A 26326-nucleotide genomic window follows, 5' to 3' on the forward strand; every position below is an offset into this window, starting at 1 on the left:
GCCACTCCACTGTTTCTACCCATGATCCTCTCTGTCCTCATCCTGGTGTGTGAGTGACTGGTAGGTAGTAAAAGTGTTGGAACTGGTCCAGTAGATCACCTCAGCCAGCAGCCACCAAACGGGCTGCAAAGGCTGCAACGTGATCCTTTGGGACAACTGCACCTGATCACAGTAGGTCCACTAAAAGAGCTTGTTTGATCCACTGACAGGCTCAGAGTGTTATTCTAAGTGTGTGACAGCATCATGGAAAGGATCCCTACAGAGAGAGACCTGGAAGATCCTTTTGGTTTAACCACAAACAGCACACACACCAGACTACATTCACTAAAACAGGGGTTTTAGAGCTGCTGCCTCCATCAGTCAGAGTGTGTGTTACACTCACACACCAGGATGAGGACAGAGAGGATCATGGGTAGAAAGACGTCACCTTAAAATCAGTGTCCTTGAGAGAAGTTGTATAAAATGAGATGATGACACCATCTTTGAAAAAAGTAACTTTAATTAATCGTTCCATAAGACGACAACACTACTGAGATACAAATGGATGAAAGGAATTAACTTGCTTGGGCTCGGCCCACTAAAGGTTCAGACTGGTGTGTGGGAGCTACCAGGAGCTGAAGTCGCCGAAGCTCGTCTTGCCTTTGGACTTCTTGGCTGCGGCTCCGCTGGTGGACGGCTCGCTGTCATCCTCAGCAGCCGGGCGTTTTCTGAGGGAGAGAACACAACATCATAATCAGCTGCTCGTCCTCAGATGTTTGGGATCCTCTGATCTGTTCTTCCTCTTCTCTCTTTGGAGGACATGTTGTTTGGGTCTTTGTGTAATCACACGGTGCACAGACGTTTCTTCTTCTCTTACTGGAAGCAAAACTACAGTCTGGATGAATTATCTGAATGTGTGCTCGTGTCTCGTTACGGGACAGGTGAGCTCTCAGTCTGAGATCAACCTGACCTTCAGGAGTGCACCTAGTGATCATCTCCTTCACTATCCATTCATTTGACGATAATTTACTGGATTAAATCAGGATTAAAGTCTTTAAATGTCTTCATTTGTCCGACCAACAGTCTGAAACCCAAAGATGTTCAACTTGAGCTGATATGAACCAAAGAAAAGCAGCAAACTCTGCTGCTGAGAAACTGGAAGCACAGAAAACTTCACTAGAACAATTAATCACCATTAATAAACCATGACCCCACTGAACCTTCACCTTGGCTCAGTCACCTCTGAAGGCATCTCTACCTGAACCTACTGTGTTACACACACGTCGTGTAAAGAACAAACTAACAGATGGAGGCAGCAGGAGAGCAGCAGCTCCTGTGTTCTGGGAGCTAAAATAAAGGTTAACCCTATTTATACACTTTATAGGACTCTGCTCAAAGCCACCAGACTCCATTGACAAAAACAGTAATTCTACCTAATAATCGTACTTCACAGAAAACAGGTCTGTTACCCGTAATAACACCACAGGCAGACAACCTTAATGCTGTCAGGATATGAACAGATAGGAGCCAGTTCTCTTTTAATATCCATTAAATTGAGTTTAATTGAAGGGATTAGATCTTTAAGGGAGGGAAGAGACTTCCTGGGTTTGTCGGACCAATCAGAGCGTCTCTGCTCACGACCCTGGTGTCAAACATAACTGAAAGTCTAGACTGAAGATTCATTTCACACTGGAAAGTCTCTCCTCACACATCAGCTTGAAGGATGTCTGCGTCTTAATCTGCCTGATGTTTATTTACCGCCGCTCTGCTGCGGAGCAGGAAGCTCTGCTCGGCTTGTCTGAGCTTGTTTGGTGTAAACAGCTGCCTGTGGTTTTAGATGACAGCGCTGAGATGTAATCGGAGTCAATGTGCAGCTGGAAACCAAACTATTTGCTAAAAGTGGCTATTAGAAGTGTGTCAGATCCACAAATATCACACGATGCAGGGTTTGGTTTTCAGCTGTGGCGGCTGTGGGATTTAACCTTTACACGTGATTCTGGGACCGGTGAGTCGTGCACAGAACAACCCTCCCTTCATGTCGTGGATCGTTTTTCATTTTGGATAAAGAGGCATTTCATTATTTGTCTGTTGTGTGAAGTGTCGTCGATGTAACAGCTTAATTTCTTCTCTCCACTGAAGTGATTCTTAAAAAATACAAAAAACAACAACTTAAAACCCTGTCAGATCATTTTGAAGAAGAAGCTTGAGGTAAAATGTTTTTTATCTTCTGCTCCATGTTGTACTAACAGAGAACATCTGAGAGCCTGGTGGGAACACGGAGAGGATCAGAGGCCTGAATCTCCCCCGAGGGGGAGGGAGGGGGGGGGCAGGAGGAGCTCGTCACATTATTGTGTTTCTCCTCGTTCAGCGTCGCCGTGTAATCATCACATTTTATCATCCGTTCACCTTCATCCTCTCCACAGGCCGGGCTCACAACAAATACTCCTCACTGTCTGTTCTGTGCAATCAATCAATCAATCAATCAATCAATCGATCGATCAATCAATCAATCAATCGATCAATCAGTCAGTGTTTCTCTCTCCAGCTCCAGTTCATAGCAGTGTTTCTCTCAGACTGTTTCCATAAAGAGCAGCTCAGAACAAACTCTTTCATTCAGAGACCAAAGATTCAGGAATTCAACACTGTGCAGCTTTTGTACACAGACGGAGTTCAGAGGGTTAAAGGTTCATCGAGCACAGCGACACCTGTGTGTGTGTGTGTGTGTGTGTGTGTGTGTGTATGTGTGTGTGTGTGTGTGTGTATGTGTGTGTGTGTGTGTGTGTGTGTGTGTATGTGTGTGTGTCTGTGTCTGTGTGTGTGTGTGTGTCTGTGTGTGTCTGTGTGTGTCTGTGTGTGTGTGTGTGTGTGTATGTGTGTGTGTCTGTGTCTGTGTGTGTGTGTGTGTCTGTGTGTGTCTGTGTGTGTCTGTGTGTGTGTGTCTGTGTGTGTGTGTGTGTGTGTGTGTATGTGTGTGTGTGTGTGTGTGTGTGTCTGTGTGTGTCTGTGTGTGTGTGTCTGTGTGTGTCTGTGTGTGTGTGTCTGTGTGTGTGTGTCTGTGTGTGTCTCTGTGTGTGAGTGTGTGTGTGTGTGTGTGTGTGTGTGTGTCTGTCTGTGTGTGTGTGTGTGTGTCTGTGTGTGTGTGTGTGTGTGTGTGTGTGTGTGTGTGTGTGTCTGTGTGTGTGTGTCTGTGTGTGTGTGTCTGTGTGTGTCTGTGTGTGTGTGTCTGTGTGTGTGTGTGTGTGTGTGTGTCTCTGTGTGTGAGTGTGTGTGTGTGTGTGTGTCTGTGTGTGTGTGTGTGTGTCTGTGTGTGTGTGTGTGTCTGTGTGTGTCTCTGTGTGTGTGTGTGTGTGTGTGTGTGTGTGTGTGTGTGTGTGTGTGTCTGTGTGTGTCTGTCTGTGTGTGTCTGTGTGTGTGTGTGTGTGTCTGTGTGTGTGTGTGTGTCTGTGTGTGTCTCTGTGTGTGTGTGTGTGTGTGTGTGTGTGTGTGTCTGTGTGTGTGTGTGTGTGTGTGTGTCTGTGTGTGTGTGTGTGTGTGTGTGTGTGTGTGTGTGCTCACATTGTAGCAGGGTTGATGTATTTCCCGACTCCTGCCTTGAAGGTCTTTGGCGCCCGCTCCTCTGCAGCCTTCTTCAGGGCGGCGCTGCTCTGCTGCTTCTCCTCCTCCTGCCTCTGAAGCTCCTTTTCTCTCTCAGCTGCAATCTGAAAAACACAGAGCGACACATCAGACACCACAGACCACCACAGACCACCACAGACACCACAGACACCACAGACACCTCAGACCACCACAGACCACCTCAGACCACCACAGACCACCTCAGACCACCTCAGACCACCACAGACCACAGAACACAGGTGGGACGGCGGGATCCAGGTAGATCGAGTTTTATACACAGCCAGGATTTCTGCTGCGTTTGCTCTGTACTCTGGATCTGACATCAAACAATGACTGCAGAGGTAAAGAGACAAACACACTGGATCTGTTAAGGATGGTTTGGTTTGACGGTGTGACACATGCAGGAGCTCCAGTCCACTCTTTATTAGGGACATTTTACCTGGTTAAAAGGATAACAAAGGATATTAAAATCAAATCCTTACTCTGTGGAAATGTCCCACATTAAACCTTTAACCTCAGTATCAGTAGAAATCTAACAGATTTTCAGGCTTCTAGTCTGAACGTGTCACTAAGACGCCCGCTGGTGAAAACACCTTCGTATCAAACAGAGAAACAAACCTGAGCGTCAGCCTCTTCGTACGGGTCCACAAACACAGTCGTACTTATGATCTTGATCTCCGACTATTAAACAGGAAGAAATTAGAGAAGCATATTTCAGATACTGCAGCATAAACATGTGCTTTTTTAATCCTCATATATGTACTGTCTAAAGTATGTGAAATAAAATATCATGTTTCTGCTTACAGGTTAAAAAAACAGCTCTCTTCAAATATACCAGACTCCATTGACAAAAACAGGGATTTTAGCTCACAGAACACAGGAGCTGCTGGTCTGCTGCTGCCTCCATCACTTAGTTAGTTTGTGTTATTGTGTGACACAGATATTGTGTTGGATCTGAACTAACCCTTTAAACCAGCAGTCACACAATAACACAAACAAACTAATCGATCACGGCAGCGATAGATTCCTGTGTTCTACAATGTAAAATCACTGTTTCTGTCAACAGAATCTGGCGGTTTTGAAGAGTGCGATACAACAGCACCAAAATATGTAAAAATAGGGCCCAGATTTAAAAATAGTGGAGTTATCCTTTAAAAATCACTGATTCTTACCTTTGGTTTGTCTGATTTGGGATCACTCTCCACATTTTCCATAGCTGTGAGTGTCTCAAACCCACCAACTATCCTGCAGCAGAGAAGAACACAAAATATCCTCCATTTATCACGATGACAAGTCCTCTAACATCTAAGCAGCAGCAAAAGAGACCCGGTCTCCCCACGTGGGTCCCAGATCACTCTGATCTATGACCAGGACGATAGAACAAAGGCAACAAGTCCTTCACAATAAAACACATTTTATTGCATCTCCAATGGAAAGACTGATGTGCCAAACTTTGACAAGACTTGAGGGACCAAAGTGCCCTCGAGCTACTCACCCTGTAATGTTTTGGTTTTCATATATTGAGATCTCATCTAGCGGCTGAGGGATTCATACAGACTTCATTATGTTCCTCACACAACAGGGAACATGAATTAAATGTTCATAGTCTTTGTCAGAAGCACATTTGCCTCATGGTGTAAACACAGCAGAGAAAAACAAGCGCTGAAGCTGCAGAGTCTGTCAGACGCTGAGCGGCGATCTGTTAACGACTCCCCTGCTGCACTTTGACAAGCTGCTCTCACTTTGCTCTTTAGGCTGCAAAGTCTTTTATCCTGCTTCTCCTCTGTTCAGACGAACTAAACCACAACAATATCTTCAAGAACAAAACCGTCCGGCCCAGTTCAGACCACACATTCACAGCGAGAAGAGCCGAGCCGGTCCGCACCGCTCTGAAGCCGATGAGACTGGACCAAAGGGTGCATCGCCTCTACAGATCGATTGATCGATCGATTTTCAGCTTTATCGGCCACAACTGGTGAACAAACTGACTGGTGGAGGCAGCAGCAGAGCAGCAGCTCTAAAATCCCTGTTTTAGTGAATGTAGTCTGGTGTGTGTGCTGTTTGTGGTTAAACCAAAAGGATCTTCCAGGTCTCTCTCTGTAGGGATCCTTTCCATGATGCTGTCACACACTTCTGGTGATCTACTGGACCAGTTCCAACACTTTTACTCCCTACCAGTCACTCAGACACCAGGATGTGGACAGAGAGGAAGGACCCAGGGGGAGAAACACCAGAGGAAGCCTTTAAAGGGCCACAGTTGACCCTCCTGACTGTGGTCAACGCTCCTCAACCTGACAAAGACGAGGCGTCTGGTCTGATTTTAGACGCCTCTCATTCCGTATGGATCAGGTTAAGTGGGCTGACACTGCCGGCTCCATTAAATGTGCAACGGCTGCAGTCTGGAGCGGATAAAAAGCTGGACGTGGGGTTAAAGCAGAAGCTTTTTAAGTGTTGACCATGTGGTGAATCAGTCAGTTAAAAGCAGTCTGAATATTTTTAGACAACAGCTGAGGTTTTTCCCAAAAAGAGACCCATTTAAGATGACGGTCAGCTGAGACGGAGGCTGCCATCAGTTTAGACTCAGCATCTTCTACATTTTTCACTGCTGTCGGCCGCGAGTTGGACTGGAAGTGACGTTACGGTTTGTGTGGAGCTGCAGAAGGACCAAATATGTTTTAGAGAGCAAGAAAGAGAAAGAGGGACAGAGGAAGAGGAGGAGACTGAGAGGAAGAGGAGGCGTGGCTCTGACCCAAAGCTCGTCTGTCACAGTCACACAGCTCACCTCAGATTTACTGCTTTCTGATTGGCTGCCAATGAGCAGTGGAAGCCAGAAGCTCGTACCAAAAACTCCCAGTACCCAGATTAAAAGGCCACAATATGATATTTATCCTGTTGTAGAGGTAAAAACTACTGAAACTAATAATGTAACCTCTAACCTGTGTATCAGGGGGAATATAAATATATATAATATAATAGAAAAGTGTTAAAGTGATACTCTTGCTGTGACTAACTGAGCCGAGCAACTGACCAGGTAACACTCACGCTGTTGACTTCCTGTTTCCTGTCTATGTAAGAAGGTGTGTGTGAGGATGAGGAGCACTGGGATCAGGACCTGAACGGCTTCACTGGAACAGATTTCTGCTGGGATCTGAAGCGTTAACTAGAGCGGACGCCATCAGCTCTGGCGGCTGTGACGCAGTGGGACTTAAGCTTGAGCGTAGCCTAAACACAGAGCTAAAAAACCAAAAGTTTTACCTTCCAAACACTGTGTGCTTCCTGTCGAGGTAGGTACAGGACCGGAACGTGATGAAGCTGAGAGGAAACAGAACAGAAACACCTGCACGTTAGTATGAAGTCATGTCTGTTCACATAACTACTTTAACAGAATAACAAGTCAATCCAATAATAAACTGCACAAACCCAAGATGAACCTCGTTCTCATCATTTAGGAGCTGAATATAAGCACGACAAATGACCTGGAGCACATTATAAACCTTTATGAGGACAGTAAAAACTGTTCAAACTGTTATTATCTCATCATTCAGCAGCTGTTTATGCCAGAATACACACTTCAAGTGTTAAGGGACGAAGATCTCTACTGTACAATACTTCATTACTATATAAGTTAAGGCTTTAATACATAAACTGCTTGTCTGTCAATGACATTTTAATGTGGCGGCTCTCTGCTGCTCTTGTCTTGTTCACCTGTGGAGCCTCAGCAGACGTCAGAGGGAAAAAGACTGAACATAATTCTCTGTTGACTCAGAGGTTAAAAGGAAAACTGGGTTTGAAGTCAATTTCTTACAACTGGGACTTGTTGGTGTTTGGACCTGAGTTGGCCATGCTGAGAACGCCCCGGCCAGTGTGGGACAGGTTGGGCCGAAACTCATCCTTGAAAGGTTTCCCCCAGAAGGACTCCCCTCCTGGGAAGAGAGGGAGATGGTGAGGGAGGACAGACAGAGAGAGAGAGAGAGAGAGACAGAAACTGCAGGTGATACTGCTGACAGTCATTTAAACAACCTCAGGAACATTTAACTTTAACCCCTGGTCCTCTGTGTCCTCATCCTGGTGTGTGAGTGACTGGTAGGTAGTAAAAGTGTTGGAACTGGTCCAGTAGATCACCTCAGCCAGCAGACACCAAACGGGCTGCAATGGCTGCAACGTGATCCTTTGGGACAACTGCACCTGATCACAGTAGGTCCACTAAAAGAGCTTGTTTGATCCACTGACAGGCTCAGAGTGTTATTCTAAGTGTGTGACAGCATCATGGAAAGGATCCCTACAGAGAGAGACCTGGAAGATCCTTTTGGTTTAACCACAAACAGCACACACACCAGACTACATTCACTAAAACAGGGACTTTAGAGAACAGGACACACACCAGACTACATTCACAGCATCACTTATGGCACAGACAGCTCCTTCTAGGTGTCTCTTTACACTCCTGACTCTTTATCTGTGTGCATAATGTCGCCAATGAAGAAGAAAGTTTTTCTGAATGATTATTTTAGTTTGCAGAGGAAACACCTGATACCTTCATCAGGTGTTTCTATCCACAAGGCTGTTAAACATGATTAAACCCACTAAGATGTTTTCAGCTCTCATGGAGTCACAGACTTCTGTCTGTCAGTCGTAGGATTAATTGAGTGAAGCACCAGAGAAACAGAGAAGAGGCTGCGTGTGTTTGCTGTTTGCCCTTGAATGTGGAGCCATGTTGAGAGCCTTCAGCTGTGAGCCATTATTCAGAGCGGCTTCATCATTAAGAATCATCATGATGAGCGTACAGGAATACGCACTGCAGGAGCTTATTGGCTCCCAACAGAGGGAGAGGATCTGTCGCCCTGAGGCGTGTTTCACCGTCCTGCGTCCTGCCAGCTGGTGTACAGGCCTGAGACTGTGCACACACACACACATGCAGAGGCACACTGTGCACTGTATGTGTGTGTGTGTGTGAGCGTAAGTGCATTACATGAACCAATCAGCTCCTCGGAGGGTTCGTGCGGCTGTCGACTTCCCCGGTGACATTTTTGCATAATTTATCAACTGGGTGACATTTTAGCTTCAGTGGGACTGGATCATAATTGAAGAGCGAGCGACAGACGAGGATGAAGAGAGAAATTAATTCCCACCAAAGAGTTAACCAATTAATCAGCCGCACTCTCTCTGCTGTTCATTTGCAAGTTCCCCTGAATTACATCCACCTCACTCACCTTGGGCCCAGCGAGAGACAAACAACATGAGAATATCCTCTGCTGGCTGACAGCTGCGGAGCATCTCCACTGATGAACACGTTATTTGGCCATTTCTAAACACGCCAGCCTGCACTTCTCGTCTCACACGCCGAATACATGTGTGGGATGTCATTCACAGGTCGATGTTTAAAACATGTCTTTCCTTCTCTGAATGGTTTTAGATAAATGAGGCTCCTCTGAGCTCCAGTTAACGCTCCAGTGAGCAGCCTGCCGCATGTGTCTCTGTCCAATTTAAGTGCAGGCGATTAAAGGGAGGGATTCACTCAGAACACTGGAGGATTTTCTTGACACTTAAATCTCAAAATCCAAGTGTCAAGAAAGTATCACATCGTGGTTCAGTATCTTACTCTGCAATCTCTGCTCCCGTCACAAGAACTGGAAGAAAGTGAGCGTGTTCCTGTTTCTTCTCTTCATCTTCATGAAGTTTAATATCAAACCAGAGACGACATCCTGCTTTGGACAGGTTTGTAAAAAAGATATTTCAAACATCCAAAGATTCACAGCAGCTGCATGCTGAGCTGTTGTTCTTAAAGGGTAGTTCAAGTAGAGCACCACTCTCTTCAAACATACCAGACTCTGTTGACAAAAACTGTAGTTTTACTTTGGAGCTGCTGTACTGCTGCCGTCTAAATCAGTTAGTTTGCTTGTGTTATTGTGGGACTTTGATGTTTTAAAGGGTTAGTTCATACCTAACACAATATTTGTGTAACACACAGTAACACAAACACTGACTGATGGAGGCAGCAGCAGAGCAGCAGCTCCTGTGTCCTGTGAGCTAAAATCCCTGTTTTAGTGAATGTAGTCTGGTGTGTGTGCAGAGAGCGATAGAACGGCTCTGTAGGGATCCTTTCCACATTCTACTGGACCAATTCCAACACTTTTAGTAGATACCGGTCATTCAGACACCAGGATATGGACAGAGAGACACAAAATGACATGTTAGGTTCGAGGTCCTTTGGTGAACTGTGTGCACACGTTTCTCAGACCAGGTGATGAGGAGAATTTTACCCACAGGCCAGAAATTCTGCACCTTCATAAATCTGTCATGGTGAACGCATTTGCGCAGCGTTCAGAAACGCCCACAGACACAAAGCACACTCTGTGCTACAGACTCTCAGAGCGCCACAGACGACATGAAGCAGGAAATTAACTGTGAGGCCTTGCAGTCAATTACACTGAGCTGCCTTTAAAACTGCCCTTAAAAGAAGGAAAATTACACCAAACGCTGGTTGATGGTTGTTCATCGCTCCCCCATCCTGTAGCCTACACTCAGCCCTCATCACGTGTGTGTGTGTGTGTGTGTGTGTGTGTGTGTGTAAATAAAAGTGTCTTCTGTGCTCCTCTGTGCCTTCAGAGTATATTTAGTAACACTCTTGACTTGCATCTTGAGTTGCAAGTGGTATTTAAGCAAAGCCTCCAAAAAGGACCTATTAATAATTCAACAGAGACGTGTTATGTAATTCAAAATGTGGTTTAAGTGCAGCGCTCCTCTTACCTGTGCCGGTGCCTGTCGGGTCCCCTCCTTGAATCTGGGAGCAGAGACACAGCGTTAGGTTTGGTAGGCGGTAGCTGTAAACTTATCTCATTTCTGTAAAATGGCCAAATGAGACTTTAAATTAAGGTCACAACATCTCCTCTTATCGTTTGTCCAACCTGGAGCCACTGACACAGCTTCCAGGATACAGGCCTCCATTGTTCATTGTTAAGGCTCCACTTTCCTTTTATTGTTTCTGCAGCAGAGCGCTGCTCTGTGAATTTCTTTAGGCGTCTTGTTTAAAGACACACTGGGGGTTTGAGCACTGGTGCTGCAGCAGAGCACGCTTCTGATGAGCGGGTCCCTGCGCTGTACGCCATCAGCAAAGAGCTCAAAGACGCATTCTCTGCTTCTTGGCGAGGTACAACAACACGGCAGTAGAGAGGAAACAGGAAGACGAAGAAGTAAAACATAAACAAATAAAGCCGACAGTGGAGAGAGGACACCGCAGCAGTGCAGCAGTTCAGTCTTCATTTACATCCTCGTAGCACAAAACAGCTTACTTGGATTATTCCTTTATAGCAGTCTGAAATAATGCCTGAACCATGTGAAACACTGAGTGTAACAGAAAAAGGCTTTTCAGAAACACATTCACGTGTCTGTTAGACCTTCAGCTGGTTAACACGTATAGATATAAACAGGAGGTTTGGATGTAAAACGTGAACTTTAAGGGTTAAATGGCAGCCTGATTCTTTCTGTCTGCCGTCTGTGTGATGATATTTTCAGCAAACGCTAATCAAAGCCAACGAGAGCCTTCATGTTAGCGGGCTGACAGCAGAGTTAGAGACACTGTGAGGCTGCAGTTTAATGTTTAAGACGGTCCAGGTCCTGAGGCAGACTCACGTGATGAGCCTGAAGGGGCCTCTCACGCCTCAGAGGGAAACAGTCAGGCTAGTATCACAGAAACAGCTTCAAGGGAAGTAAGTGATGCAGTTCTGCTGCCATTAACACGCTGCTGCTGCTGCTGCTGCTGCTGGAGCGTTTGTTGCTATGAAATTATTCTGTCTGAGACGCTCCTCTCACTGTGGAGGAGACGTGTCACCGTAATTATAGACAAACAATTCTCAGCCTGCCACTGTGCCTGAACCCCACAGGACGGAAGGAAAAAGGTAAGAGTCCACTCAGAGCCACTTTAATTATGAGTTAACTGGCTCCAGATCAGAGCTGGAAGAAAAGGCTCCGTTCACTCTTCTCAAAGTATCATCATTTCAGCAAAAGATAAGAAAGAGATGTGTCCATTATCAGGAATCAGTGGACACATGGAGGCAGAGAACCGTCCGACGTGCAGCGGTCAGTCGACAAGGAATAAACATTTAGACCATTCATTGATATGTTCATACGTTTTGCAACCAAAAAAGTTTTTCACAAGCCATAACTCCGTTTCCACGGTAACACCTGAGGGTTTGACTAATATGTGGATCAATCATTACCATCCCATTAGGTTCTTCTAATGGAAGCGTTGTTTACTCCAGGAAACAGGACGGATCATTGAGACGACGTGCCCAAAGGAGACATTTCTAATCCCTCAGCTCACAGCTGTTAGCCACAAAGCTAACGTTATGCTAGCACGGTTGAGTAAATATGACGTCACAGTATGTTTAACAACAGCTTTGTCACTGTCCCCAAAGCAGTATCAAGATTTCCACAGGCAGATGGATGGCAGGGTCACAGGGTCACTGTCGCTGCAGCCTGAAGCCGAATGTGAGGTGATCAGGGCAGCGATCCTATTGGGTGAAGTCAGCACAGCGATGGTTCACTAAAGCTCCAGATCACAGGCAGCAACAGGAGTGAACAGAAACAGAGCAGCACTTTGAGCTGAACTCCTGCCTCTGGACAGTCAGGACATTAAGACAGAAAACTGGTTGTGTCGCTCACAGCTGCTTGTTTGTTGACGTGACCCTAAACTTCATGCCTCCTTGTTCTTTGAACTTTCAGTCCAAAAATGTCTATTCTTTTTTTCCTTGTCTGCAAAGAACCGATTATAACGCTTCACTTTTCCCGTTTGAGGAAAACCCTCCAAACTTTGAAAACAACCCAGAGGAGAAAAACGATCTTAGCGTCTCCACGTGGGATCAAAGAAAAGGCGGCACTTTGTCCTGGTCGTAAATCAGGTACAATTGCTGCCTTCAAACTGAACGCGTGAGCTCGTGGTTACGCTGCAGGAAGTCATGAACACAACATACTTGGCACTGAACTGGTTATGTTGTGAAAACGCTGCTGCTCAACAACAATCTGTTAGCGTCTGGAAGCCACAGGGGATAACACCTCAGCCAGCTGGGAAGCAAACAGGTAGCGTAACCTAATGCAGGAAACACGAGGCCGCTGACATAAAACGACCAAACCCTAAAACAACAGGTCACTACGACAAGAGCAGGGCGCTCACACGGTGAACACGTGGAACACATGAAGTGGAGGGGGAGAGCAGCAGGAGCACATTTATGTGGCCCAAGTCCTTACCATGAAGTTCCTGATGGACCTGTGGAAGACGGTCCCGTCGTAGTAGCCTTTTTTACACAGACGGATGAAATTCTCTCCAGCTTTGGGAACCTGGAGGAAACATGCAGACAGGCCTAATTAATTATCTTCACCTCCTGATAAACCCAGCAGCACACTCACACAAGTAACACTTAGATAAACTGGATGTTAATACCGACTGAAGCCACCTGAGCCTGTCACCGTGGCTGGTTGGCCCCACTAAAAAGGTCAATTGGAAAAAACATGCAACCTGTATGGAAGTGCCATTTGAAGGATTTTAAGCAGATCTTGAAGATTGTTAGGATGATATAGTGTGTCGCCATTATTTTTGGCCTGACCTCTAGTGAAACGCTCATCCAGTGAAACTTAGCCTGTTTTACTGTTTTAATGAATGTAGTCTGGTGTGTGTGCTGTTTGTGGTTAAACCAAAAGGATCTTCCAGGTCTCTCTCTGTAGGGATCCTTTCCATGATGCTGTCACACACTTAGAATAACACTCTGAGCCTGTCAGTAGCTAAAACAAGCCTCCCTCTTTCCTACAGAGATGGACCAGAAACAGATCTCCTCAAAGCCACCAGACTCCATTCAGAAAAACAGTAGTTTTACCTCCCAGTTGCTGGTTTGCTGCTTTAGTTTGTGTTATATACTGTGTTGGATCTGAACTAACCTTTCTAAACACCAAAGTCACATAATAACACAAACAAACTAACTGATAAAACACCAGAGTGACCCTTTAAGGGCCTAACATGCACCAGAGCGATGACGCTGCCATTTGATTGGATCATCTTTAGCTGCCTTCAGTGTCAGGACTGTCTGATAACATTGGACAGGTGTCGAACTATGGAGGCTTGTTATATTTCCACTTCCAGGTGTAGCTGACAGACAGCATGAAGCTTTTACATAAACACACAGAGTGTCACATCTGTACCTCGGCGTGAGCTGTGTGAAAGCGTCTGTCGTACACACCAGTCAGGCCGGGTTCAGCTGTTGCCTGAGGTGTTTCCATACAGCTGAAAACTCAGAGCTCCTCTACAAAGCTCCGTTTGTCGCTGTTAAACACACATCTGGATTTCCCCTCTTGCTGAAGGGGCGCCCTGGGTCAGGAAGACTTTCAGGCATCCTGTAAATCATCACAAAACACCCACTGACAGAAGCTAATTTTGACTGACTGGCGCTCTGTGAAATGAGCCGGTGTTTGTCCCCAGAGCGGGGGGCGTGGCTCCGACTATGACGCCGGTCAGGTCTACTGTCATTAACGTCAACAGCCCTGAGGAACAAACACTCTGGTGTGTGTGTGTGTGAGAAACTAACTTTTTCCCCTCAGCAACAATGGCTGCTGGTTTCCAAGAATCACCAGATGCTTTCGTAAAAACCTATTTTTAATTCAGTGGCCTTTCGCTGTGTGACAGGTTCTGAGCTCCGCTGGTCTTATTCCCCATACGTCTCAATTTTGCTGTTGGGGTTCAACGCTCTGCCTCTTTCTCCCTCTATTACAAATCCCAGATTTTCAAAGCACTCTGCGACAAAGAGGCTTATTGTTTTAAACCACTAGACAAAATGACTGGACTGACTTTAACCATTTTAGCCATCAAATTTTGCAGTGGAAAAGAGCCCAGAAAAACAGTTGTGTAGTGATGATGTGTGTGTTGGGACTGTTAATGGTACACTTGTATGTACCAGCTTCTCCTTTCTGTGTGTTTGACACCAGTTTCTTAATTCTCCTGATTTCTACCAGCAAACTTTCACATCAGAGATCTCCGTCTGTAACTCTGGCTTCTTCTGCCTCCTCCTCCTCCTGCTGCTGCTGCTGCTGCTGCTGCTGCCCTGTGACGGTGCCTAAATTAAATTAGCATCTCTATGTGCACGCTTTGTGTGTGTGTGTGTGTGTTTGAGCCTGGGTATTTTTAAAATGGAGCCCGATTTAGAAACATGCTCAGGTGCCCATCAGTGATGTCAGATTGGAAACAGTGTTTGCTGACGTAAACAGAAAGAAGAAATTTAATTCATGTCCGTCCGTCCGGCTGCTTACAGGTTCTTCTCTCTTTCTAGAATTTTTCCAGGCGTTCAGCCGAAAAGATGTAAAGTAAAGCCCAACCAGGGGTCCATTATCAGGGATTAATGGACGACTGGTTGCCTCTGCAGAGTCCAGTAATTCCTGATTATGGACACCTCGGAGGTCATTATCCCTCTTAAGCCATGATCACTTAAATAAGACCATTAATTCAGATTTTAATTTTTTCACAAGCTGTAACTCTGTTTCCCTGGTAACACCTGGGGGTCTGACTAATACCTGGGACAGTCACTACCATCACATTAGGCTCTTATGCAATGGAAACGTTGTTCACTGCTCCAGTAAATAGGACCAACCTTAGCAACAACTTACTAGCAGCTGATTTTTCTGTTCCGCTCAGCTCCACCAGTTTCTGGTCTGCTGCTGCCTCCATCAGTTCATTTGTGTGTGTTTGAGTTTTCTAAACCTTTAAAAACACCTGATACACAAAACAACACACACACACTGACTGATGGAGGCAGCAGCTCTAAAATCCCTGTTTTAGTGAATGTAGTCTGGTGTGTGTGCTGTTTGTGGTTAAACCAAAAGGATCTTCCATCTCATGGTGATACGGAAGAATTTCAATCAAATTTATATATTTAAAATAAATGAATAAAGAGAAAAGATATCCACAGTACTTTTATATATAAGAACTATAATATGATAATATAATAAAGCTGTTCCTTCCTCGATATCATGCGTGACTGAGCGTCATCCGGTCTCCAACATCTGCCCCCCCACATTTCACCCCAGTCGGGGACATCGGGGGCAGCAGCGCCCAAAACATTCAGAGCCGGAGAGGAAAAGGGCACTTTAGAGGGAGGCGGACTCTGGATGTGTGTGACTGAGAGTGTATGTGACAGTGAAGCAGCGCTCATTAATTCCTAAACAGCAGGCCGCGAATAGAGCTGCAGCCCCGTGTGAAAACCACTGGGGAGGAAGGTGGGGGGGTGGATGTGGGGCTCAGAGGGCAGGTTGTCTAACCGCTGCAACTTTCCCCTCATTATTCTGATTCGACAGCTCAGAAGCCAATGAGAGCCGAGCGCACGAAGCGCCTGGTTACCGGGGCAGAAATGCATTCCTGGAACTCCGGCGGTCCCCCCGGAGCCCCACACCTCACCTTAAAACGGAGGCACACAAGAAACACGTTTCTGCCAAGATGTAAACTTGGCAGCCCGGGGCACGGACTCTGCAAAGGGCTGATTCCAGCGTTTCAGATGAGTCTCCTTAAATGCAATTTAACGCTCTGCTTTTACAGCGGTGAACTGAAGGAGTCTGTGTGAGCGTCAAACACACCAGGCCTCACCGCTGGAACCACAGGCTCTGAGTTCAAGTGTATTCTTCACTAATCTCAAACTTTTATTTCTATATATGGCAATAAAAAAAAAAAAAAGACATCAGCTTCTATGAGCTTTAAGCACTGTGGCAGTATGATTTCACTTCACACTTCAGTGATCGTGTGGAGATTTTAAAATATTATTATAAAAAAGAAACACATGTTTAAGAATATTTTCACTGCTTTATGTTGCATCAGTCGGTCTTTTCTGACAGGGAACTGAAGCCGTTGTATCTATCTAAGCTCTCTTCAACGCCACCAGACTCCATTGACAAAAACAGTCATTTTACCTCACAGGACACAGGACTCACTACTACTGCTGCTGCCTCCATCAGTTAGTTTGTTGGTGTTACTGTGTGACTTTTGGCCACACAATAACGCCCCGTCCACAGCAGCACATTGCTTGGCGTCTGTGCCGGGACTCCTGCCTGCTTCTCCAAACTGGGGGCGTGCCGACCGCCACCTACTACACCAGACTCCACTGACGAAAACAGTAGTTTTACCACACATTGCACAGGACTTTGTGTGACTTGCGCCATGTGAGGTAAAATTGTTGTTTTTGTCAATGGAGTCTGGTGGGCTTGAAGAGAATACACTGACTGTGGAGAAGGAGCTCAGACAACCACACTGCAGATGACACAGACTGTCCCTTTAAGTTGTGGATGTAGAGACTGAGGGTTTGGAAGCATCAACCCCAACACGACAACAAGCTTGTGCGTTATTCCTTCAGCCGTTCGGGGTGTTCTAGTTGTTGTGTATGAGTGGAGATCAGTGTTATCACCTTATCAGAGTGCAGCTCAACGTTCAGGTCTCCCTTGTTAGTGTGCAGACGGACGTAGCCTTTTTTCTTCACATACTGGTAACGCACGGTGTCGTCTGCGATGGCGTCTGGAACACGAAACAACAACAAATGTGGTTATTGAATGTGTCATTTGAGACTATGGCCGGCTGGGCAGACGTGGGGCTGTTATTTTGAAAAACAATCTTAAGGTTTTATTGAGTGTTTATGAGTCTCAGCTTGATGTTGCCCTGACCTTTAAAAACCCTGAGAGCCTCTGCAGTGCAGGTTGTTATTCACATGGATTTATGCAAGTGTCCAGCCTTTATACAAGACCGTGTAACCAAACAAAAATGCTAAAATACCAATCGTTTTACATCCCTAAAAACACACGACATGCCGTCCTTCCTCAGAAAGCAGAACTAGGTCACTAAATCCAAACACCGTCCTCCTCTTCTGAAGAGTACTGAACCTACTGCACAGTTGCATAACAGTAAATCTCTCCCATGGAGCAGCTCAGAGGCTGACGGGAGAAGACGACAGAGCCGAACTGAGCGGCTCTCACATGCAGCGGCACTTTGCTGCAGAGGAGCAGGCGTGACTCCCTGGACAGATAAAGACTAGAGCGGCAGAAGAAAGACGAGGTGAATGCTTCTGTCTGCTGGGAACCTGCAGAGGCTCCTTTCTGTTTGTGTGTGAGATGTTCGCTCGCCTGCTTCGTGTGTTGTTGCAGGAGTCATGGCCGTGGATGTGAAGGAGGCGGACACTCTGCCTGTGGAGTAGTGGGCCTGGAGAAAAGGAGACACGAGTACAAGAGTCAAAATAACAGACTTTCTGACATGTTTTTAACTCTTCTGTTAAGTATAATTTTATGATGTTGGTTAAAAGGTAAACTTTGGTGTTTTAAAGAGTTACTTTGGATCAGAGCGGATTGTGGAAGTGTGTGACAGCATCATGGAAAGGATCCCTACAGAGAGAGACCTGGAAGATCCTTTTGGTTTAACCACAAACAGCACACACACCAGACTACATTCACTAAAACAGGGATTTTAGAGAACAGGTCACAGGAGTTTGTCCGACTTGTGATCTGTGAGGTAAAATTGTCATTTTTGTCAATGGAGTCTGGTGGGTTTGAAAAAAGACATAAAACAGCTTTTCCAGGTTTAAATATACCAAAATTCTCCTTTTGACTAAAACCATTGAATGGGCAGAATTAATTTTTTGGTCTTTTCTCAAAATGAAGTGCGATATAAAATCAGATCAAAGATCAGAAGATACTAACCAACGCTATCATCAAACTCTGGGAATACTGAAGCCTTTTATTAATGCTGCTTCACTAAAACCTCTTCTGGAGCTTTCAAACATCCATCAGGTTCTTCATCAGTTTGCTCAGCTGTCATGTGACCTGAAGATGGTGGCCGTGTCTTTTGTTGTCCTTTTGAACTTTATCTTAACTTTTCCTTAAACTTCTCTCGTCTTTGTTTGTCTCTCTGTTGTTAGTTTGCTGTATCTTTGTAAACTGTCCTCAATAAACTCTGTATTATTGTTCTTATTAGAAATCATCTTTCACACTCATTTATTGAATTGTCTTCATTGATAGCTCTGGATTGGCACTGAGTTGAGTCATTTAATCGATTTGTTGGAGGAAATTAAACAGTAATCAGTCATTTAATGGTTTCGGTCTAGCAGACTGATTCCACTGTTTTTAGTTTCATATCCTTATAATTTGGGTTCAGGACAACAACAGCCTGCACTCTGGGAAAATGTGATCAGTGTGTTTCAGTATTTTCTAACATTTTATAGACTAATTGGTAGATAAATCAATAATGAAAACAAACATAACTTGCGGCCCTTATTTGTGTATTTTTCCCCTCTGTGGGATGTTCCACTGAGATCAGGAGAGGCTCTTCAACAGGACTCACACTTTCCCATTAAAAGAAGCTGAAGCTTCATCCTTCAGCTGAAGACTAATCTTTCCCACTCCACCACACCTCTTTCCAGCCACACTTGGCCTCTCGCCTCGTTTGCAGAGTGATGCATCAAGTGCAAACTAGCTAAACGACAGCCTCTGCAGCTTCTGTGTGATTTAAGAGCACAGAGATTAAAGGGTCACTCCACTGTTTCTCCCCCTGGTCCTCTGTGTCCACATCCTGGTGTCTGAGTGACTGGTAGGTAGTAAAAGTGTTGGAACTGGTCCAGTAGATCACCTCAGCCAGCAGACACCAAACGGGCTGCAATGGCTGCAACGTGATCCTTTGGGACAACTGCACCTGATCACAGTAGGTCCACTAAAAGAGCTTGTTTGATCCACTGACAGGCTCAGAGTGTTATTCTAAGTGTGTGACAGCATCATGGAAAGGATCCCTACAGAGAGAGAGACCTGGAAGATCCTTTTGGTTTAACCACAAACAGCACACACACCAGACTACATTCACAAAAACAGGGATTTTAGCTCACAGGACACAGGAGCTGCTGGTCTGCTGCTGCCTCCATCAGCTTAATTGTGTAACATAAAATATCATATGTGTTGGATCCAAACTAATACTTCAAAACACCAAAGTCACACAATAACACAAACAAAGTAACTGATGGAGGCAGCAGCAGACCGGCAGCTCCTGTGTTCTGTGAGCTAAAATCACTGTTTTTGTCAATGACGTCTGGTGGCTTTCAACAAAGAGATAACACCATTTGTCATTTAGACACTAGAATATAGGGCCAAAGATTTACTGGAGTTACCCTTTAAAGAGGGGCTGGAGATGTTTTAAGCTCCTGTGAAAGTACCAACATCCAAAAATAACAAGGCAGCAAGTTATGGAAGTCAACAGAATAACAGCTCAGGCAGATGAAAGCGGAGAAGTGAAAATGGATGTCAGAGCTGGAGCCCACTCTACAGTCCTGGTTTAGCATTCTTCTGCTCTAGTTCTTGTGAAGGCGCATCATGGAGGCACAGACTTTACCTTGTGTGCTCCGTGTGACCTATATTCGCCGTTCCCTCAGACGCTGTCGGAGCGTCACCTCAACTGTGAACTCCAGACAGCCGAGGAGAAGCCGTGGCGTAAAAAACTGAGAGGAGGCGCAGCATCAAGGGAGAGCTGGTAAGAAAGTAAGTGTTGATGCCGCTCATCCCCGCCGCCATTCAAGGACACGGTCTCGGCGGTAACGTGACCACGGTCGACCTTTTTTATTACACATCTGTGTGTCTAGTTAAACCTGTGGGGGGGGGCAACATCAGATTCTGAATAAATATAAACCTGCTGCATATTTATTGAGGCCTGTGGGACCGTTTCTCACTCAGGATTCAGGTTTAGACGCACACATGTTTTTGCTGCCTGCATCCTTCTTCTAGATTTGCTTAAATTCCTGATGTGAAGGTGTGATTCTGGTGATTTATGCTCCTCTCAGCTCTGTAAATGCTCTTTGTTCTGTTTCTGGAGGCAGTTGTTTGTCTCGCTGCTCACAACAGTCAGAGTTTTCCTGTGTGTGTGTGTGTGTGTGTGTGTGTGTGTGTGTGTGTGTGGCTCCCTCCTGTGTGCAGAGTCGGTGCTGCACCTCCTCACCAGATGAACAGAGTTAGAAATCTGATCAATGTTTGATCAATGGATTATAAAGAACAGACTCTGCACTCTCAGTAAAGCTCATCTTCACCTTGGAAATGGTGTTTTTTCTGATTCAACAGCTAAGACACCTGGACACCGTGTGGTCTGACTGAAAGCTCCAGACAAAGCCAGTAAGTGGACCTTGACTTGGGACCATTTTGTCAAATTATTATTTTTCCAAAGTCAAGAGCGATCTTTGATGCTAAACTTTTAGGACACGCTAAAAGTGTTTGGATTACATCAGAGCAGCTACTGAGCTAACGTGCTAACAGATTCATCCCCACCAGAGCTGCAACGATCAATCGATCAGTTATCAACTATTAAACTTATCGACAGCTATTTTGGTATTCCATCAATTGGGTTTCACTATTTTTTCAGGACAAAAAAGCCTAAATTCTCTGATTCTAGCTTCTGAAATGTGAATACTTCCTGGTCTTTGGGTTGTTTGGTTTTCTGACATTTTATAGATCAACAGCTGATGAAAATGATCGATAGCTGCAGACTTCATGTCCACAGCTGATGGCTGCAGTGCCCCCCCATGAGGTCAGAGGTCCGTCTCCTTAACCAGAGACTGAAGCTTCTTTTGTTTCTATACAATCATATTTGCATTCTTTAATATCTTAATGTCTCATCACTTCTCTGGTTTTCTGACTTTGTCTTTTTCTTCTCGTATCAAATTCATCTTAATCTTTGCTTTTGTTTTGTTGCTCCCTGTTTTACTTACTCTGTTTTAAAGGTGCTATACAAATATAGTTAAATTATTATTATTATGAGCTCACATCACTTTATATATTTACATATTTCACTGTCTAAAACAACTTGTTTTTGCTCACAGCGTTTAGCTTGTCAGTCTTCTTGGCCTCCGGCTGCTTCATAGTGGAGGCCAGCAGCTGATCGCCCTTGTAGTCTTTGTACAGCTCAGCTAAAGTCTCCCTGGTCTCCAGGTTGGTGCTGTTCAGGTGGTACGCCGGGTCCAGCTTGGCCTTTTCCTCATCTGAACACCAGAGGAGGGACATGGTTTAACCAGAGCATGAAGTTTAACCTTGACTCATGAAAGCAGAATTTCTCTGCATAAATAAGAGACACCAGTTTGATAACTCACCTGGATCCAACACCTTCAGGTTGTTTTTTACGTGGAAGAAGTTGGAAACATTGAATTTATCCAGGTTTGTGGGGTCCTACGGAGTCAAAACAGGGACATTTTCATCAGATCAATCAGATTAAAGGTCACCTTTACCTAAATAATGTGTTTTCAGTGTTACAAACCAGGACAAACAACACACCTGAAGAGTTATGATGTCCTTTCTGGTGAAGGGTTCGTCGGTCAGCAGATCTTTAAAACTCTTAGTCTTAATGTTGAGTTGCTCAACAGCCTGAGTGGAAAACAAAGCAACGTTAATTTTATTTATTTATAAAGCATAACTGGTGTTTTTAAATCTGGTCCCCATTTGTACATATTTTAGTAGGTAGTAAAAGTGTTGGAACTGGTCCAGTAGATCACCTCAGCCAGCAGCCACCAAACGGGCTGCAATGGCTGCAACGTGATCCTTTGGGACAACTGCACCTGATCACAGTAGGTCCACTAAAAGAGCTTGTTTGATCCACTGACAGGCTCAGAGTGTTATTCTAAGTGTGTGACAGCATCATGGAAAGGATCCCTACAGAGAGAGACCTGGAAGATCCTTTTGGTTTAACCACAAACAGCACACACTCCAGACTACATTCACTAAAACAGGGATTTTAGCTCACAGAGCACAGGAGCTGCTGCCTCCATCAGTTAGTTTGTGTTATTGTGTGTTACACAAATATTGCGTTGGATCTGAACTCACCCTTTAAACCAACAAAGCCACACAAGAAATCAAACAAACAAATCAAGGCAGCAGCAGAGCAGCAGCTCCTGTGTCCTGTTCTCTAAAATCCCTGTTTTAGTGAATGTAGTCTGGTGTGTGTGCTGTTTGTGGTTAAACCAAAAGGATCTTCCAGGTCTCTCTCTGTAGGGATCCTTTCCATGATGCTGTCACACACTTAGAATAACACTCTGAGCCTGTCAGTGGATCAAACAAGCTCTTGTTCTCCTTTAAATGTCTCTGAACATCAATAGGACACAGATTTCAGTTGGTTTTCTTTAGATCAGGTGAAAAACAGATTCAACTTTGCCAAATGTTTCTTAGCTGAGGAACTTGTGCGGTAGAGTCTGTTTGGGGAAGCGTTTGCTGTGCGAAACTAATCCAGTGTGATGTGAGGCTGCAGCTTGTCGGCTGAGTCTCTTTAGGCGGCCAAGTGTGTGAGTTCACCCACCTCATAAGAAAAGACGTTGCCGGTGACCTTGTTGCAAACAATGTGAGAATTATTTGTGAAGACGTTGTACAGAACAGGGCAGTGATACTTTCCTGGAACACAATGAGAAGAAAGTCAGTCAGTCACTCTGACACAGGCTGGAAACAGGCTGGAAACTCGTCTCCTCCAGACGGCAGCAGGTTCCTCGTTTAATGTGCTGAATTACATCCTCTCCCCCACATCTTCCTCCTACACGTGTTTTAATTTAATAGCCCCTCATAAAAATGACCCTCTAGCACTCTTTATGTCAAACTGTCGTGCCAAGCTGCGCTGCAGTAAGATAAGTGTGGATTTGACCGTTTTATTCCCCCTGCTGGCTCCCTCTGGTGATTAGAGTCAGCGGAATGAAGCGTCCTCAGCTCTAATGAGAGTATCGGCCTCCTGGCCTCTACGAGAATCCTTTAAGGGTGAAGTACAACATGCGCGTATTTACCATCGTTGTTCTTGGCGAAGTTCAGTTTGATGAGGGACTTGGCTTCCAGTTTCTGAGGGAGAGAAGAGAAACTGAAAACTGGTGCTGACCCATAAATCAGACTTCCACAATATGAGCACATGAGAAAACTGCCTGAAGACGCGGCGACACACTCGTCTCTACAGGTGAACAATGGTGAAGCAGAGGGTGAAGCGCCAAAACATCCCAGATAAATAAAGTTAGACTGTCAACGAGGAAGGAGCAACCTGCTGCTCAGTGAGTGCTGTTTGCTCACCTCTCCAGAGGCCGGGTTGGTGCCGTACTTCTTGATCCACGGGACGATGCTCCTGAAGTAGAAGGGAGAGATCTTTACTTTAAATCAAACCAGATCCCACAACACACATCAGCTGCTGGGTGTTTTCAACAGCAACACCTGCATCATGTTTTTGGCCTGAAGTACAACTTCTAAGAGCTTCATGTGTGAACAGTGTAAATATCTTAAAGGGTAACGGTTTTAAAAGCTGGGCCTTATTTATACGTCAAACTTAAACAAGAAACAGCTGTTATATCGCTCTCCTCTAGGACACCAGACCCCAATGACAAAAACAGTAATTTTAGCTTGCAGAACACAGAAACATTCAATGACAGCGAACAGTCAGAACTTTTAGTCAGATATACCAACTGTAATAATCTTTTTAATTATCTACTTACAGCAGGTCAAAGACGACGCCCTCCTCAGAACAGACAGGATACTCAAACGGCTGGAGGGACAAGCTGAAATGTTTCAGAGAACAACAGTTTACAGTCACTCAGCAAAAACACACATACAGACAGATTTGACAGATTTGACTGCGTAGATTGTCCTGATTTATGTAACACTACTGATCTGATGCTCCTGTCCTGGTGATGGGAAACACGTCTCTTCTTACCTGCAGTGGTCAAACGAAAGCCGTCTGAAGTTCATCTGTGGGATTTCTGAAAAGTAAAAACATTAAAATAAACTACACTGAATATCAAATGGCATTAAAATACGTTCACAAGCCACAACACTTACTGATGTAAATACTAGCTAACTTCTCTCAAACAGTTTGAACTAAACCTGAATATTACAACTCCACCTACTGCATTAGACAACATTAGTGTGAACACTGATCATATCAATAATAACAGTTATTATTAGTGTGCCGTCTCTTCATCTGACTCAGACATGTTTTAGACATCTGGTCTCTGTGAACGTGTTCTTTCTACTTCATACTGGTGACTTCACACATTCCTGCTCAAACTGTACATCCTTCTCTTTCTACAAACAGACCATGTGCACATGTTTCTCATGGACCAACATACCAAGGTTGATTCCTTGTGTGGTGGAGATTAACTTGGGAGTGAACCTGATAAGCTGAGCTTTAAGTTATACCCAGGTTATTAACATTATTAACATTGATTAGAAATATAGAATGCAGCTCACCTGCTCGCTTCCCTCCATAGAAGTGTGTGTATTCTGTACTCGTGATGTACCTGTAGAGTAAAAACACACATAAATATGAGGAACAACGATGAGGAAACTTAAAATAAACTCAGACTTAAAGTTAAACCAGCTAGCTAGCTGTTAGCTAGCTGTTAGCTCGTTGAAAAACACTTAGCTTGCTAAGCTAACAACAAACGGCGCGTGTCAGACTTGCGGTGTTTTCTTCAGGATAAAACTTCACTTACATTTTATCCTTTTGGTGCTGTCGCTTCCCCATTTTGAGTTTCAGTGGAGGTCTGAACGACTTTTTACTGTAAACCGTCAAACTAGACCAACTAAAACAGACAACCAGGTCGCCTTTTGTTACTTCCTGTTTACGTTCTTCTTCGTCGTCGTCATTAACGGCAAAGCTCTTAATACGGCGGAGCTCTGGCGCCCCCATTGGATGTAGGTATAAACAGCACAATAAAACCACTACTAGTAGTACTACTACTACTACTAGTACTACAACTACTACTAGTACTACAACTACTACTAGTACTACTACTAGTACTGCTGCTACTCCTCCTTCCACTAATACCACTCCTGATGATAATGACAATAATAATCACCACCATCATTATTGTGTGAGTTAAGGGTTTAACAAAAGAAAATGAGATCCCCTGTGGTGGGGTGCCTTCCTCCCTCTCAGGTCCTCTAGTTTGAGGGTTCTGGTATTGTTAACCTAACCTAACCCTTCTGGACAGACCCCTCAGATGTTTTACCTGGACTCTGCTCCTGTCCCAGTCTGCTGGTCACAGCCCCCAGAGCTCCCATCACCTGTGACACCACTGTTGCCTTCACTCCCCACATCTTCTCCAGCTTCTCATGTTCCCTCTTCCTGATGTTGTTACATCTGTCACCACGGTCTTCTTCTGTTGTTTGTCCATCAGCACCATGTCAGTCTGTCAGTCTGGATCTGGACGTCCCACAGGATCTTAGCTGGGTCATTCTCAGCCACTCTGGGAGGTGTCCTCCACTCTGACCGTGGGACTTCCAGCCCACACTCAGTGCAGATGTTCCTGTCCACTGTCATGGTGTCCCATGTGCTCTGCTCCTGCCTGCACCTCACACCCTGCTGTGATGTGCTGGACTGTTCCAGGAGCATCTCTGCAGGGCCTGCACCTGTGTGCTGTGGTAGACCCTCTGGGGTGGGGGGGGGGGTTACACAGCATTAGTTGTAGAGGTGGGAGGGGGGCACCAGCTGCTGCCAAACCAGGAGGTGATGCAGGATGTGAGAGCAGAGGACACCAGGAATAATCCCCACACAGCGCTGCTGCCTCCTGTGAGCTGAAGACCGACCCACCCTTTCATGTGAGACACGAACACGAGTAGAGCAGGAGAAGGAATGAAACCTTAAAGGTGTTAAAGGTGAGTCCTGCGTGTTTATAACCTTCCAGTTTTAGTTTCAGAGCCCTGAGGTGACCTGAGAAACACATACAAGTAGTTTTTCCAGAAT

General features: G+C 45.1%; 1 protein-coding gene across 1 annotated transcript; it reads right to left on the bottom strand.

Annotated features, from left to right (window-relative positions):
- Positions 1–481: 481 nt before the first annotated feature.
- On the bottom strand, positions 482–25198 carry ppil2 (peptidylprolyl isomerase (cyclophilin)-like 2). The gene is made up of 20 exons (XM_070833747.1): positions 25074–25198; positions 24829–24878; positions 24293–24338; positions 24075–24137; positions 23659–23710; positions 23385–23436; positions 22913–23004; positions 21898–21987; positions 21717–21792; positions 21448–21608; positions 17731–17806; positions 17022–17128; positions 12838–12927; positions 10342–10375; positions 7400–7517; positions 6850–6906; positions 4767–4839; positions 4213–4275; positions 3535–3677; positions 482–707 (listed from the first exon to the last, which is right to left on the bottom strand). The coding sequence occupies exons 1-20, from the start codon at positions 25103–25105 to the stop codon at positions 605–607; spliced, it is 1578 nt and encodes a 525-aa protein (XP_070689848.1). The 5' UTR covers positions 25106–25198; the 3' UTR covers positions 482–604.
- Positions 25199–26326: the final 1128 nt, after the last annotated feature.

This window comes from Pempheris klunzingeri, chromosome 7 (assembly GCF_042242105.1).
Source record: "Pempheris klunzingeri isolate RE-2024b chromosome 7, fPemKlu1.hap1, whole genome shotgun sequence".
Classification (NCBI taxonomy): domain Eukaryota; kingdom Metazoa; phylum Chordata; class Actinopteri; order Acropomatiformes; family Pempheridae; genus Pempheris; species Pempheris klunzingeri.

Coding starts and splice junctions, on each gene's coding strand:
- ppil2 (XM_070833747.1), bottom strand. CDS start 25,105: ATGGGGAAGCGACAGCACCAAAAGGATAAAAT. Junction 21,988..22,912: donor GCAACGTCTTTTCTTATGAG/GTGGGTGAACTC, acceptor TTTTCCACTCAG/GCTGTTGAGCAACTCAACAT. Junction 12,928..17,021: donor TTGAGCTGCACTCTGATAAG/GTGATAACACTG, acceptor TGTTTCCTCCAG/GTTCCCAAAGCTGGAGAGAA.